The sequence below is a fragment of the Pipistrellus hanaki genome (genome assembly GCF_964339955.1).
Source record: "Pipistrellus hanaki genome assembly, chromosome: 1".
NCBI classification, from domain to species: domain Eukaryota; kingdom Metazoa; phylum Chordata; class Mammalia; order Chiroptera; family Vespertilionidae; genus Pipistrellus; species Pipistrellus hanaki.
Window position 1 is genome coordinate 44,807,454 of NC_140503.1, and position 16,718 is coordinate 44,824,171.

The 16,718-nt window shown below is 51.1% G+C and overlaps 1 protein-coding gene and 1 long non-coding RNA gene across 22 annotated transcripts in view; both read right to left on the minus strand.

The window, feature by feature from the left end:
* Nucleotides 1-12,771, minus strand: part of TPM1 (tropomyosin 1) — a gene marked incomplete at its 3' end in the record, with an annotated part of 29,313 nt that extends 16,542 nt beyond the window's left edge. For 5 of the 21 annotated variants that reach the window (XM_084887590.1, XM_084887574.1, XM_084887578.1 and 2 more), the window contains exons 1-2: nt 12,422-12,754; nt 11,160-11,285 (exon numbers count right to left, since the gene is read on the minus strand). In XM_084887590.1, the coding sequence (XP_084743716.1) occupies nt 11,160-11,285; nt 12,422-12,535 (240 nt within the window). In that variant the 5' untranslated portion in view covers nt 12,536-12,754. Of the gene's footprint in view, nt 1-6,584; nt 6,825-11,159; nt 11,286-11,500; nt 11,627-12,421 lie in introns of those variants that run through there. The other 16 variants (XM_084887572.1, XM_084887583.1, XM_084887589.1 and 13 more) reach the window with 14 other exon arrangements.
* On the minus strand, nt 115-6,578 carry LOC311624871. The gene is made up of 2 exons (XR_014795398.1): nt 5,900-6,578; nt 115-5,411 (listed from the first exon to the last, which is right to left on the minus strand). It is a non-coding gene; the product is annotated as an uncharacterized lncRNA (long non-coding RNA).
* Nucleotides 12,772-16,718: the final 3,947 nt, after the last annotated feature.

The following is a 16,718-nucleotide window of genomic DNA, read 5'->3' on the forward strand; positions in this document are numbered from 1 at the left end:
TGCAAGTGAGATATGGGATTTATTAATCAAGTACTATTTCTTCATCCTCACCCATTTTGAATGTCTGCTTATCATGGGGTGATGGGGTTTTCAAGATACATGGAAAGTTTTCTAAAAAATTACAACACACACTTACGGACCTATTCTAGTTCCCTATCTACATTCCAGTCTTCTTTACTCAGCTGTTAGCTTCTTATGGACAGGGAATCATGATTCTCTCTGCACAGAGTATGAGCTCAGCAAATGTCCATTGAGTAAAATGAGTATGACCAAGCTAATTTAAACAAAAGCAACTTTCTTAGCTCATGGACACATGACATACACAGTCCGAAATGCACACACAGTTAGAGGGAGGCTGTGATTATGGCCTTGAATCAAAGGAGTACAAGAACATTCAGCTCTTTGCTCAACTGTGCCAAGTTTTGTCTGGGAAAGATAAGTGATTAGGGCATTTGGTGAAGGACTCGATAACAACATTCAAATATACTTTCATCTTGTCAAAAATTAACTACGTAGTAAAAACTGGCTGGCAGAGGCAGGGAGCAGTGGGAAACAGGAAATGAATCGGAGGAGGATGGTTTATAACTGTGCTGGCCCACGAAGGAGACTGTAGGTGCGCAGTGAGGAATGGGCCCCACCAAGTCTGCCTGCAGGGGCTGTTGGTTTTTTTGGAGGAGGGGTAAGGGAGATGGGGGTAACACATTCCTTACGTATAAGGAACTGTCTTGTTTAAGTCTTCGGCCCTATTATTAAAAAAATGGGAGAAGTAGACACTAAGGGTATAGTTTTGGGTCAGGTCTGCTTTCTTCATTTTCTATATTTTCCAGGCCCAGTAAAATTCAATTCTTTTATGAACGGGGGAAACAAGTAAGCAACTCTCAAAGTGGAAAACAAAGTGAAGAGCAAAATCAATCAAACCAAAAACCTCAGTAGAGTGAACAGATCATATACTCCAAAGTATCCCCCTTCCTTTCCCTATTTTTAATATAAAGGCAGGTATCCTCGTTCAGGTGATGTGGCCAGAGAAATGTCAACAACATTTTAAAAATGATTTTTGTTGTTGTTTATTTGCCTTTTGTAGCCACCTCAACAAGTTCCCTGCTTCGCGTTCAATCTGGTCCCAGCCCTCAGGACTTTGTCCTCACAGAAAGGAGGCTGTTTAGGATCTGGGGACAGAAACTTCTGGGCGGGGGACAGGCCAGTCCAGGGCAGCTTCCCACACCGCTGGGGCATCGGAGTGTGGGTAAGAGACAGCACCCCTCTGCACACAAGCTCTCTCCTGAGAGGTCCCTCTTCCCTCTTATTCTAGTCCCAGCTCCCTACCCCCCACAACACACACAACCTTTCTTTCCTTTAGCTCTGGACACTGTTTTCTAAACGTCCCTGACTCCTTTTCGCCAGGAGTATTTTATAGAACCTTTCCACCTGACGTGACGGGTTGTATCCTATGGAATACCAGCCAGCAGGACCTCTTAGAGGGCTCAAAGGCAATGCCCGGGAATGGGGATATGTTCCAGGAGCCGGGACTGGTGCACACAGAGCGCCGACCTCCGGGTGGTCTGCAAAACAGAGGCTGCGATTGTTTAGCTGGGAGGGCTAGTCATCTAGCTAGGCCTCGTCTAGCAGTTCCCACACCCGGCCGAGGGTCAGCGTCCACATGGAGATGTGCATTAAAAATATAAATTCCCGGCCCACATCCCTAGAGATTCTGATTCAGGTCAGAGGGGAGGGCAAGAATGTGTACTGTAAACAAGCAACCTGCTCCACTCCTCCACCCTCTCCGCCCCACCACCTACAAGACGCTGGCCAGTTCCATGGGAACCCCTGCTCCAGCCCTCCCTTCCCAGGAAAATGGGAAGAGGGTGGGATCTCTGACCCAGAATGCTGAAGTATGCTGAGGCCCACCGCCATCAGGGGAGACAGGACTAACATCCCAGGTGCCTGACTCCTGTGTGCTGCTCTGTCACTTCTCCTCATGGCCCCTGGGACCGGGCACGGAAGCCCCGGAACTGGTGGTTCTCGCCCCTGGAGTCTTCCCTCCCTCTTCCTAAGCCAGACGGGGAGGGTCTCTACAGCCACGCCCACCCCAACTCCCCAGCCCAGTGGCCCAGAGTGACAGAGACTAACCAGGACTAGGAGGACGGTTACTGTATTCAACACCATCCACTAAACAAGTCCTCTCAATCCTTTTTGAAATAAGCTGCAGTATAAAAACGAAAACCCCCTCCAGTAACACTAACAGGTAACAGCTGACATTCAAACACAGAGCACTTGCTCTCAATCCCAGAAGCCCCTGTCTGCTGCCCCACAGGTGTCAGAGCAGGACCAAGGTACCCAGGTTACAGCCTGGACCCGAGAGCGGTGTCTGGGGGTACACCTGCCTCTGCGTAAACTTGCCCTGGGGAAAACCTGGACTCCCACTGGTTCTTAGGCCCTACCATGCTGGTCTGATCACAATTTTGTTTGGTTTCCTAGAATTCACCTCTTTACTCCCCTCCCCCCTTTTTTTTATTAGGAGGGAGGGGAGAATTACGTTCTGTGTTCAAAAGGCCCCCTAGCTTTTATTTCCCGTTTGTATTTTCTAAATCCGGAGCTAGATACTTTCTAAGGTTCCTCTCTTCCCAGCACCTGGCCAGTCTACCTAAACTTACTCTGCCAGTACTAGCCTACAGCTACATGGCCAGCCACCGGTTATTTAAAAAGCAGATATAAATAACAAGGCTTTTGGGAAGGGTCAAGACCCAAGATGCAAATTACTTCCAGGCATGGAAATCCCTCTTACTGTGCTGGGTGAGCTGCTCCTAACAACAGCCTGTGTGTTGATGCTGCTGGCAAAGTCTTTCGGTTTGGGATGCTGGTTTCTTTTATTTCAAAAGTGCTATTGTATCCCCACATGTAATGAGCTCCTCGGAAGAGAGACTGCTCCAGTAGCAAAGGAGACCGACTGTCTTCCTGCAGATCTGCTGTCGAACAACCTTGAGGAGCTCGACCCTTGTGAAGTGCCTTCAAGTTAGTTGCAAGGTCAGCCCTATCTCCTCCCTGGTGCTCCCCTCCCCCAAAGGTATCAGCGACCTATACGGTATCAGCGACCTATACAGAAAACATAGCAGACCCCCCCCCCCCCCCCGCCTCCATCCCAACAAGGTACTACATACACAGAACTGAAGGGCCTGCCACACTATAGCAAAATATTACTCCAACATCAGATTTGAAAGAAAACTTTTACCAGGCCCATACTTTTTTTTAGGGCATCCAGATGTTTTAGTCGACACAACTTAAACTAATTAAAAAAAAACAGCAATTTTTACTTCAATAACTACAGGAGACTATTATAATACCCTAACAATGAATCCTCTGGAATATATTTCCAAAGCCCTGCCTGAACCCGAGTGGAGCAAGCGATGACCGAAGGTCAGGCCCTTTTACTTCATGCAAACTGTAGTTTTACAGAGAAGGTTTCACCCAACTTGCTGTGTAAGACCAAGCGACTCCAGCCAAGTTAAACTTCTGCCCTTATATGGTAAGGAAAGGGGGAAAAACACTGATGACATGAAGGGGCACTCCCATGGATAACAGATAAACACAACCTCCTCTATCTGTGCCAAGGCCTGTAATTTATGAGGCATGTTTGTATAATGAGGGAGGGCGGCCGTGAACAGGGCATTGTCAGGCCTGGGCCTTGCCTACGTACGAAAGCAGAAATTGAGAGTATACATTCCAGCTACCGCCACCCTGGGGGTGCCAATGTGAGCACAAAATGCGCCCTCAGTGTCTTGGCCTCAGAAATATTTGCCAACTCTACAGGGAAAGGGCTGGAAATGTTGTGAACTGGTTATTTCCATGATTTAATGAAGTTACAAACTAAGAATCTCCAAGTTGCAATTTTAAGTTTCCTTGTTCGCTGGGTACTATCCAGAAAGGAGGAGGACTGGCTACTTTTTCCTTTGACAATGACATAAACACAAACAAAACCCCCCCACAGAAAAACAAACCAACCCTCTTGAGTCACCACACCTAAAGTCCACCCTTACATCCAACCAAGCAGCCTCATGCCAACCATTTGAAAGGCCCTCCACATCTTGGAAAAGCAAACAGTAGGAAGTAAGGAACCGCTGATTTTTTCCAAGATAAGAGCTGGTATAATAGGGCCAATTAACGACAACCTCTCTGAACTGTTGAGAATCTGGATTTGGGCCAACTCTTCAAATATTTATTTATTTAATTTTTTGCAGTGGCTTATGGCTTTGTCCTTAACCTAACTCCACTGCCAAGATAAACTGCAGACTACTGGTTGAACTCACAGTTGTGCCTGACAACTAACAAGAAACCACCTTGCATTAGCCATCTTGAAGTTCCAGTTTCAGAAGTGAAGAACAACTCTCAATCAGAAATTCTCTCAATGGCCTGAGCCAGGCCTCAAGTTGCCGGTCTTAAAACGTTCTGCGTCCAATCACCCAGATACCTAGGCTGTTTTCAGAAATTACTTAAAAAAAAAAATTAAAGCTTTTAAAACTACTTTTAACATAAAGCTTTGAAAAGGATGGAAGCATTACCTTTAGACAACTGGCACTGGAAGGTCACTTATAAAAAGCACAAAAGAAAAGGTGACATAAGAGTAACAACATGCCCTTCCTACAATTTGTCTTCTGTGTCTTACATCAATCACTGGGCCAGGAGTCAGTAAAAGGCTCTCCTGTACAGGACCGCATGGTCCCTTTCTTAGCAGGGTGAGGGGATTTCTACTGGCTTCACCATTAACACCACATCAGCCCACCAATCATTCTTTCCAAGCTGCCCAGGTATGCTCTCCAAGTTCCAAAAAGAAAAACAAATTGATTAAAAGCATTTAAATGGAGTGTTTTAAGACAGCGGTCGCCAATCGCTGGTCCCTGGACCACTGGTGGTCCATGAGGTCCGAAAGGTCCGAGACCACTGTTTTAAGATATGCTGGTCTGGCCAGTGTTGCTCAGTGGTTGGGTGCTGACTAATGACCCAAAAGGTCAGGGTTTGATTCCCAGTCAGGGCACATGCCTGGGTTGCAGGCTCAACACCAGCATGCAGGAAACTGCTGATCAACGATTCTCTCTCATCATTGATGTTTCCTATCCCCCCCATCTCCCTTCCTGTCTGAAATCAATGAAAATATACATTTTAGGAAAAGATGATCATTTTATTTCCAAGATCCTTTGATAGGTAGGGAACTGGCATATGAGCTGTGCACTTTTAACACCAGCTGACACAGAACTTCTATTCTGTTGTGCCTATCACCACTGTAATTTTCAGAATATTATCTCCATATTCAGAACTGAGAGACTGAGAAGTTAATTTGCCCGAAGTCTCATAGGTAGTAAGTAGTGAAGATTCAATCAGGATCCAGAGTTTTTGTTCTCATCCATCATGCTGCATTAGTTCTAATGGGTCAAGGACAGCTAGCCAGTCAGAGAGGCGGTTGGAATCACTTTATAACCAGTCAAATTCAAAGACTTCTGACTTGTCCTCTAAAGAAAACTTCTTGCTTATTGATTTTGATTCCTGTCTGTATTTTATCTGAAATTTCCTCTAGTTAGGCCTTCCTCTGAGAAGCTGTTTGCTTCTATGTATTTTATGCAAATACATAATAGTTTCTGCAGCCAGCTGCATACTTAAGCAATAACAATGTACTCAGCTGAGAATTAAGCACAGCTGGACACCATATTACCACTTGTCATAAAACCCCCAAGGTGTTTTGAATATCCTGATTTAAAGCGCACACACACATAAAAAAAAAAAAAAATCAACAAGTCGCAAATGCCTGAACTACCTCTGAAATCCTGTTCCTGTTTGCTGGATACACTTGCCTTAGCAGAAAGGAAACAAGGTATTCCAGTCAACATGGGGGAGGGGAAGCAGGCAAGGATACACCCAGGAATCGTTCACATTTAGCCAACTTTCTTCCAAGCCTCCGTAACAAAGGAATATCTATCTGTGTAATAACATTTGGAAGGAGCGATGGTTAAGAAAGGGACATTCCACGGGCAGCAAACGAAGCAAGTCAGAACCGGGGGCCGTCCAGGTCTCCACCATCAGAGAAAGGGCTTCCAGAAAACGAAGGGTCCGTGGGGCTCAGCATCCCCGGGCCCTAAAGCTTGGCAGAGCCTCCTACTGGACCTGCAGACGCCCCGTTCCAAAGGAAAGGATTTCCGAAAGGATTTCTCTCTCTCTCTCTCCTCCCCACCCTCGAGTCAATAATGTCTACAGCACAAAGTGCACATTCTGGGGGGCTGGAGACAGCCGGACAGAAGGCAAACACCCCAGTTGTGGAGCCCCTTCTGGGAAAGGGCTGCTCCCAGAACCTTCTCCACGCCACTCCTGCTTCCCCTCAGAGCTTTTCCTTTAGACCAGAGACGTGGAATGGAAGGACAGAGAGGCACGCGCAGGGCCCCTGCAGAGCCAGCCGGCGCCCGCAGCCCCGGTGCGCCCAGGAGCGCGGGGGAAGGGGCCGGTGGGCTCCAGAGGCCCGGCGGCGCGCGAGGAGGCGCCTCCGGAGGTGGGGGGGACTGGGTGCTGGGAGGGGAGGGGGACTGGGTGCTGGGTGGGTCCCTTACGGTCTCCCTCAGCTTCCTCTCGTAGTCCAGCTCGCGCTGCAGGCTGCCCGCGCGCTCCTCGGCGGCGTCCGCCTGCTCCTGCAGGCTGCGGATCTTCCTGCGCACCGCCTCCAGCGAGCTGCTGCCCGCCATGGCGCGGGGCGGCGGGCGGGCTGCGGTGGGGGGAGAGGCCGGCCGCTGCGCTCTGGCCGCCGCTGCCGCGCTCCCGAACGCCCGGCCGGGGGCCCCGCCCAGCCTCGCCGCGCGACGGCGGCGCCCCCTGCGGCCCGGACCAGCCCGGAAGTCGCGGTCTCCGGGGCAGCGCGGGCGAAGCGCGGGCGGGGGTGCGAGCGCCGGGGGCGGGCGGGCGGGGCGGGGCGCGCGCCGCGGACCCCGGGACTTTGCGAACCGCGGGAGGCGCCGCGCATGCTCGCTGCGGCGGGGAGGCAGGAGTGGGGGCGCGCCGGGAGCACCTGGCGGGCTGGAGGGGCCCTGCAGGGGAGAGGCCAGCGCTCGCTCCAGGGGTTTTGCTCGGATCCCCAGCGCCTCTCCGTGGCTCCCCGTAGTCGCGGGCAACGGGCCCGGCCGGCTACTCAGGGCGATGATGCCGCCTGCTGGCGGCCAGAGCGCTCCGCTCCGCATCCCGAGTTCCCAGGCCCGGGAGGGAGAGCTGAGCGAAGGGTTTGGGGCCTGAAGATACCTCTAAGGGGACTCTTGTAAAGAAGGTTTGGGGCCTCAAGATGCCTCTAAGGTAAGGTGACCAGACGTCCCAATTTTTAACAATGTGTCCCGCGGCGTTTTCAAAAAGTCCCGATTCTTTCCAAGACGCGGGAAAAATTGTTAAAAATTGGGACGGTCTCGCCAAAAGCGGGACGATCTGGTCACCTTACTCCAAGGGGACTCTTCCTCCTTGTAAAGAACCCCAGAACACAAGATTTAAGCCATAATAGACCTACTTCTCCAAAAACACACCAAGGGAAAACCACTAACATGTTTCATGGGAAACCTGTGTTAAATGCAGTCTGCCCAGGCTAGAATCTGGTTCCTAGCTCTCTCCTTTTCTGTGCGACCTGGGACAAAGAACTCGATTTCCCCGGGCTTCATCTGTAAAAGTGGGGTTAACAGTAGTACTTCCTCATTGAGCTGATGTCAGGGCTATGAGACAATTAATGCAAAGCCCTTAGCACAATATCTTGTACATACATTAGTTAAGAACTCAGGCGATAGCTTTACTTAATATATAGGCAGGCATTGTTTTAGGGGTTAGGCTGGGGCCCATAACCAGCTGTTTACCCCAGTCCCTCTGCAGCTCACTTTCCTGTCTCTAAAAACAATCCTCTCAAAGGGTTCCTTTTGCCACTGGTTTTAAATTAGCCTCTGAGATCTGGCATCTGACCAGTTTTGGGCTGGACTGGCTGCCTTTAAAAGGCACACCAAGGAAGACTGCCGAACCCTAACAGAGCCTCTAGCAAGAGCTGTGTGAAAATCACTGTGGACAGTATTCCTGGGAACTGCCCTCTGCCAATGTGCCCCTTGGGCTGTGTTTTTAAAGGCCTGCTAAGTCTCACGGCTTTCAATCTTCACCTTTCTCAAAGGAGGCCCTTCTAGTCAGTTCCTGATATGTTTAAGAGTGGGAATAATGAAGAAAAAGAAAACAGACTTGACATCCCTCTCCTCCTCCATTAGCCCTCACAAACCTCCTTAGAGGTCCTGAGTTGTTTTCTATGGACTCTCTCAGCCTCTGTGAGATCTCCCCCACCCCTGCAAGGGCCCTCACAGCCTGTAGGGGGAGCCTCTCGCTCTGTTTCACACAGCTCATCTGGCCAGGCGGGAGGCTAGGTCTCCATGCCTAAAGGAGTGCAGACTTTGGGGCTCCAGCTTTGAGGGTGGGCGAGAGAATGGCTGAGAGCCTCCGGGAGCCAGGAGCCAGGGAAACTGCCTTAAGCAGCCAACGAGTGACTGATTGTCCTGCTTTTCAAACACCTCAGCAAGTCAGTTTCAGGTGAGTTCCCGTTCATGCTGATGTCATGATACAAGAGTGTAAGGGCAGTTCTCAGCCTTGGTTGCACATTGGAGTCATCTGGGTATTAAAAAATATATATACTAATGCCGGGGTTCCACTCCCAGAAATTCTGATTTAATTGGCCTGGGGTATAGCCTGGATTTGGGGTTTTAAAACCTCCTTAGGGCCTAGGCGATTCTGTTTAGAGAATGCTGAGAATCACTGATTTAGAAAGCAAAGACTGACAGGGAATAAAGACCCACATACTGCAAATCTCAGGTATATACAGTTATTGGGGTGGAGGTTGGGAGCCCTAGATCCCCTTCAGCTACACTTAGGTGGGATGGCAACAGAATATTCAAAACAAAACCATCAGGAATGCTACCTCAAGAATGACCGCCTTTTAAGTTAGGAAGAGCCCAGTTCTGGAATAGGCTGTGTAAAGTATGTTCTTAAATTAGAAAAAAAATGTTTTTAGCAGTAGTAGAAAAAATGCAAGACTGTTCCACAGTTCTTAACTATGTACGTACAAGACAATGACAGGGAAATGTCTTTATCACAGATGTAATATAATAATACTACCTCAGGAAGCTGACCTCTCGCCCACCTCCCCTTTCTCTAGTGACAACTGTCTGGTCCTGCTCAAGTCAATTATTATTATTATTATTATTATTTTTTTTTTTTTTTACTAGTTAGGAATCACTCTAAATATAGCATTTCCCCCCACAAACTTCTTCCACATCCCTACAGGTTCCCAACAACCAAAAATGTCTTAAAGGGGAAGGTGATCAAAATATACTGACAAAAAAATAAATAAAATGTGTACCATATTAGGGACAGTTTTCCAGTTGGGGAAAAAAAAAAAAAGAATCCAAACAGAGTTCCAACCCCCCCCCCCCCCTCCAGTGCTGGCCCCGCCCCTTCCCCCCAGCTGGCTTTAAATGTCCTCTTTTCCACTTCTGCCCACCCCATTCCTAGGCTCCTTTAAACAAACCTCAATAAAGACCTATAGCTCTACATAGTCACAATAATTATCTATTTCTCCTTAAGAATTAGAGTATTTTTTTTTTTTTTTTTTTTTTTTTTTTTGCCACTTCTCTTTGCCTTACTGGGCTACTTTCAAATTCTCTGCATTCTTTACCTTATAAGGAATATCTCTCCTTGATCTATCAGCGGCTCCTTTGAAAAGCTAAATAAACGTCCTGCTGGAGAATTTGGGGGAGACAGACCTCCTCCATTTAGCCTTATAGAGAGCACACATCTGATCTACATTATTCAATGTGGGCAGAGTTATGTGTTCCTTGGCTCTTTTTTCTAAAGCCAGGTAGTTTGTAACTTAAATATTTTAGCTCAATCAGTGCTTTCTTGAATCCCCCCCCCCCCCCCCCCCCGCCACCTCCCCAGGAACCTTGATTTTCACTGAAAAAAAATTTTTTTTTTTTTTGTGGCAGATTCTGAATGTCCCAAGTCTGGATTTCTCATGGACAAACACACTTGGAGATTAGATTTCAAGCCTTTCATACCACGAAAAGCCTTTCCTGATTTCAAGACCCAAGACCCTCCAGCAATTTGCATTTTACTCTCAGACAAAATATTCTGCCAGTTGCACTGGGTAGAGTAACTTCTGGGCATAGCCTTTCCTGGTACTCATACATTCTTGGAATTGTTCCCAAGGAATTCTTTCCTAATTGGGCCTCCAGGCTTAATTAGCTTCTAGAACGGAATCCAACGGTGTGAAAAGAAGTCCTTTGGAAATCTAATGCTTGGCTTGACTGACGCAGCAGAAGAGGCAAGCTCTTCGGCTGGAAAGATCCCTCCCGAGGGCAGTGAGCAGAGTGCTGATAGAGCTTCTGCCTGTTTGCATCACCCCTGAAACTATGTGGTGGTTGTCAGAGGGCTGACAGGTGGGGGTGGGGTGAGCAGGAGGGGCAGGGGGCAGCTCGCTCACTATACCATATAAAGCACTGAGCTATATATAACCCCCAGCTTACTTTTTGGATCTAGTGCCCTCAGCCTGCGGACCCAAGCAAGTATCATCTTCCCGGGAAGATCTTAAGGGCTGAATGAAGGCTTCCCTGGGAAGAAAGGAGGCCTCAGCAGTCTCTGTGCCCCACCATCAAGCTCAGCCTTCTGTGCACAAGTAGCCCCAAACTATTCCTTTAATCTAGAGCACAGGCCTCTGTCCCCTGACTAGACACAATCACCGACACCGGGCCTCCCCGCCCACCAGAGATGGCAAAAGGGAAGAGAGAAATTAGGCATTCCGTTTGCACAAACCTTGGTAAGGAGGACACCTTAAAAGTTTTTCTGGTACCAGGGAGGCAATTTTCACCTCCCAGCATCCAATTTCAGCTGCTGTGAACTCCCAGCTCCTCACCCCCACTCCCCACCCCAGGAGTGGGGTCGCAGAAGGAGAAAAAGAGAGAGGAATGGATGAAATATGAAGAACGTGTGCGGTAGCGGTCTGCGGCAGCATCCAGCGCTCCGGGCCAGGGCAGGGCTGTGTGCAGGTGTCTCTCTGGGCCCCTGGGGGCTCCAGAGCGGCCCGAGCGGGCGGGCAGGAGGTGAGGGAGGCAGTGTGTGCAAGCACTTACGTCGGTGGCCTTCTTCTCCGCCAGCTCCAGCTTCTCCTGGGCATCTTTGAGAGCCTCGGAGTACTTGTCCAGCTCATCTTCGGTGCCCTTGAGCTTCTTTTGTAGCGACACCAGCTCATCTTCCAGCTGGGAGTTGGCCGTGGGGGACGGGGAGTGGGGGGGGGGGGGGGAGTGCGGCAGGCAGCGTGATCCCGCAGGGGGAGGAGGGTGTGGGTGCACAGAACCAGAAGGACAGGGACAGCGGGACAGAGAGAGGGAGAGACAGGGAGGGAGGGAAGGAGAGAGAGAGAGAGAGAGAGAGACAGTTAGCCATTCGTGCGCCGAGCCGCGCGCCCCAGTACCTTGGCGGCGGTCTCGTCGGCGGCCAGGAGGCTGTCCTCCGCCTTGTGCAGGTCCTCCAGCACCCGGTCCCGCTCGTCCTCCGACGCCCGCAGCAGCTTCTCCTTGGCCGCGATGTCCTCCTCCAGCTGCGGGGCAGCGGCGGGCGCGGGCGGCCGGCACGGACCGGGTGTTAGACACACACACACACACACACACACACACACACACACACACACACACACACACACGGGCGCTGGGTTGGCTGGAGCCCCTCGGGCTCGGGGCCCCTCCTGGTTTAGGTTCCAGGGTCCCCTCCTCTCGCTGGAGCCAGAGGCGAACGGTGGTTCACCCACATTCGCACCTCCTCCCCAAGGGCGAGACTCTTGCCCCGGCCCCGCGGGCTCAAGCCCACAGCTCGGGGTGCAGAGAAGCCCCATCCTCCTGGCCTTAGGGTCCTATTCTCTCTTCTGTCCCACCTTTGCTCTTAGGGATAAACTCCATGACTTTACCCTCCCCCCTCCCTCCCCCCTCCCCGCCCCAGTTCTGTCCCAGTTGAAGGGTTTATTCCCAAATGCCCAGAAGAACTTCTAACACTTGCTGGACCCGGTTCCCTTCAAGCCCGCGCTCCACCCCTTCTTGCCCCCACGGATCCAAACCTGACTCCCGACTCAGAGAACCGAGCGCCTCCAGGGCTTGGCGGGGCTCCGGGGGCTCCGAGAGCCACAGAGGGAACCCCTCAGAATGGAGAATGGAAAGTTAGAAGGAGCCCGAGTCCCGCTCTTCGCCTCTCGCCCCTCTCAGGCGCGCGCCCCGGCCGTCCGGGGCAGGGACGGGGTGGCTCCCCGGTCCTCGGGGTGAGGGGCCGGGAGGGGGTGTCGGGCCGGGGCCAGGGGCTCCGGGATCCCGGGCGGGCGCGCTCGGGGCGGGCAGGAGGTGCAGACCTGCTTGCTCCTGTCCTCCGCCGCCTTCTTGTCGGCCTCCGCCTGCTCTGCTCGGTCCAAGGCGTTCTCCTTGTCGAGCTTCAGCATCTGCATCTTCTTCTTGATGGCGTCCATGGCGGCGGCGGCGCGGGGCCGGGGGCGGCGGCGGCGGCGGCGGGAGCGGCGGGAGCGGCGGGGCGAGCGCGGAGGGGCGGCCGAGCCGGAGTGCGAGCGAGGCCGCCGGCTCCCTCCAGATATGTACTTTCCCGAGGGGACGACCGCATTCCTCCGGACAGCCAATACTTTTTTGGAAAAGCTGCTCCCTCCAGCCCCCGCTCGGCTCTCCTCCCCCCGCCCCCCGCGCCCGCCCCGCTCCGCTCCTCCCGCGGGGCCGGCGCCCATTCGCCGCCGCCCGCCGCCTCCGCCTGCCGGTGGATATGACTATATATGGGGCCCCGCGCCGCCCGGGCGGCCGCCCCGTGTCCAAGCCTGCACCCCGGGGAGAGGGCGTCGGGGCTCCGCTGGGGCCGAGCCGCGGATGGGGCGCTCACCTCCGCCCTCTGCGCCCCCTCCTCTGGGAGTCGGCGCCCCGCCATTCGAGCCCCCAGCCCAGTCTCCCCTTCCCCCCCGAGTCACAGGAGCCCGGGGGAGCGGGGCAGGTGGCAGGTGTGCATTGGGGCGCCCCGCTCTGCCGCTGCACCCCGGCGCGCTCAGCATCAGTCCCTCTCTACGCCCTCCCCCGGGGGACCCCAGCAGCCGCCGACCGCGGCACCCAGGCCTGCGTCCCAAGCGCTCTCAGCTCGATCCGTATCCTCCCCGTCGCTCACTTTCGGGGAAACGAACCTGGAGCAGAGAAAGCGAGTTGAGAGCAAGACCCTGGCCTCTCCGGAGGCTCTGCTGGGGTGGGTCAGAATGCCCCGGAATCTGTCTTCTGCGCGCCCTTCCCGTCAGAAAGGGCTAGCCAAATACTCTAGGGGCCCAGGACCCAGTGGGCTTAGTTCTCCGTGTGTCAGTGCCTGGCTTCAGCAAAGGGAAGGAGCGGGGTGGGAGCTGAAGATGAAAGAACACGGAGTTTAGACTCAGGAACTTGGGTCTCTATTACCTGCAGCCCTGTGACCTGGAGGTGTTAGCCTCCGAGTCTCAGTTTCCCCATCTTTAAATCCAAAGGATCTCTGAGGTGCCTGCAGAGCGAACTCTCTCTCTCTCTCTCTCTCTCTCTCTCTCTCTCTCTCTCTCTCTCTCTCTATATATATATATATATATATATATATATATATTTTATTTTTTTATATTTTTTTATTTTCTTTTGCAGTGGTTTTAGGGATTCAGTCCCTTGCCATGTTAGACGCTCAGGCACCAGGTGGCCAAGACGTGGGATAAATGTTAACCCAGCTAAGTCATTGCATCCACAGCCACAGCTCTGAGGCCCAGCTCTGTACAGTGAGCTCCGCGTGGAGGCAGCAGGATTTCCGACATCTCTCACTGCCCCCAGCTCCCAATGGGGAAAGCCTGCTCTTTTCCGAGCTTTTGGTGGGAGGGAAAGAAAAGGGGCTGCCCCAAAGCCCTGCCTGAGCCTGGCTGAGGCGGAGTTGGTGAGGGTCTCATTAACAGTCCCCATCGAATAATTCACAGCCTGTGCTACACGGACACAGAATATTCCCCGGACGGTATCTGAGCAGATTAGGCAGGCCAAACAACTTGTAAGTCCTTCAGAGAAAGATCAAGTTCCTCTCCAGGATTTTATCAGGTTTCCTCCACTAACCCAGCTGCCCAGGAGGGAAAACATACCCTGACCTAACGGTCAGAACAGCAGATCCGTGTGCCTATGGGCTGCACGGCACAGACTCTCACCAGCACCTTTTAATTGCCATATGTCAACCCGGCCACGGCAGCACTGACAAAGTTCAAGGCCTCTCGGCAATATACAGGTGCATGGATCACAGGGAGCTGAGTCCCCAGCACGGAGCTCAGCACAGGGGGTAAGAGTAGGGATCAGGAGTTAGACTCTGCGATCCAAACCTGGCCTAGCCTCCTCCTTGCCTTAGCCATGTTACAACCTTTTTAAGCCTCCGTTTTCTCTTCTGGAAGTAGGTGTAAAAATTCTTCCCTTTTAGGGTTGTTACAAGTTTGAAAATGAAATAAAGAATGAAAAGAGCCCTAACTGGTTTGACTCAGTGGCTAGTGAGAGCATGGGCCTGAAGACTGAAAGGTCCCGGGTTCGATTCCAGTCAAGGGCACATGCTCCGGTTGCAGGCTCAATCCCCAATAGGGGGCATGCAGGAGGCAGCCGATCAATGATTCTCTCTCATCTCTCCTCTCTCTGAAATCAATTAAAAAATATGTGTAAAAGAATGAAAAGCACTTAGTCTAGCACATAGCAAAGTGCTCAGTACATTCTGGCTGCTTGGGTGGCAGAGGGCCAGTCATTTCTCCTCTCTGGGTTTCAGTTTTCTCATCTATAAAATAAGACAACTGAACTAGAGAAACTCTTGGAGGGACCAGATATTACTGACTTTCATTCACTGTGTCTAACATAGCAGAGGAACGCGTTAAAGTTTCCTTAAATGAACAGGCATTGCAGACAATTCATCAAACACACCATTGGCGAGCACTGACGAACATACCACCAAGTATATATCCCTGTTCCGCAGGCAGGCACTAGGCTCTGGGATCCTTGAATGAATAAACATATCCATGCCCTCCAGGGGTCCCTCATGAGTAGGGGTATAGGAATTCAGAGAAGGAAGAAATCGAAATGACCAGTCAGAGCAGACAGTAAAAGACTTCTCTGAAAAGCGGTGTTTTTTTTTGTTTTGTTTTTTTAGTGGTTTTAAAACTGATTTTAGAGTAAGGGTAGTAGTTTGTTAGAGAGGAGGTATTGTACAAGCCAAGGAAAGAAAAGGGAATGTTTGACAGTGGTTGGACAGTAGGTTTATTTGGGGGTGAACTGAGATATGAGGCTGGAGAGGTATATAGGGGGCATTTGGTGAAGGGACTTGAATTCTGGGTTCAGACGTTCAGGTCTTATTGTGAGATTCTCTTCCCTGCCCCTCTCACCTAGGGCGATGTTTAGAGTTATGGCGCCCAACTGTGGATCTAGAGTTGCACAGAGCCAAAATGTAAAATCCCTTGGTATATCATCATCGATCCCTAGACTAATGGGTTAACACAGCAGGTCCTTGGACTCAACCATTTCCATTTCACCACTGTTGAGATTCTGCCCCATAAATAGCCTGAGCCAGCCAGACCCAACCCAGCTTCAAGAACTGCACCACTCATGACCTTTCTAACACCAAGGGCTAGGACAAGAAAAGCATGGCTTAAACAACAGTCTCAGTCCCCGGATAGGATTAAGAGAGGTGGGCTGGACAGCCACGAGCTATGGTATATATCCCTGTTCCCCAGCTGACTGGCCATGACTCCAGGATAGATCCAGTGGCTAACCTGACAGCTAGTGAGTGTGTGGCCTGTCAGGCAAAGATGGACCGGGACACTCTCGAACTGCAGCTTGAAATAAAGAATGTGGAAAGTATGAATCATTCACTGAGGTTGCTGAAACAGAAAGGTTTTGCAGTCTTGAACTGGAGATGCCTGTATGAGAATGGTTAAGGCTATTAAAAGTATTTAGGCTTTCTGCCTAAGCTGGGTCTTGACAGGATTGCATATCTCTACGATTACACATACCCTCTCCCAATTAAGTTAGGTATGGTCATTCGATTTGCTTTGGTCAAGGAAATGTGAGCAGAAGTGACTTATGGTGGACACTTAAAGAGTTAGCATATACCTCACCATGTTCATTTTTAAGATTACTGCTGCTCTGTCATTCTGGGTTCCCAAGTGGTTTTAACCAGCAGAATATCCCCTGTCCCCCCAACTAAGCCTTGGCTAACATGTAGCAAGAGCGAGCTATAAACCTTTGCTATTTCAGATCACTGACATGTGGGGCTTGTTTGTTACTGAAGCATAGCTAGCTTTTCCTGACTAATATACCACCATGCAACAACTAAGTGATGGGTAAGCAGAGAAGTCTGGTTATAGAGGAAAGAGAAGGAGAATGGAGCAAGGTAAACACAAGCACCACTGAGAGAGAAAAAACTGGGAGACTATGACCAAATTTCAGTTCTAGGGGTCCTTATTATAACTCCATTTCTTTCCTGAGGTTACATGAGAGAGTCTGTGTTCCGTGGGAGGCTGCTCAACATATGTGGCCCTGAGGTTCTTTCTGTGTATAATCTAAGAAAAATCCAGGAGATTACCCCCGGTGTTTGGCATTTAGTCATTTCTCAATAAATGTTTGTTGAATGATCCTTTATTGGCT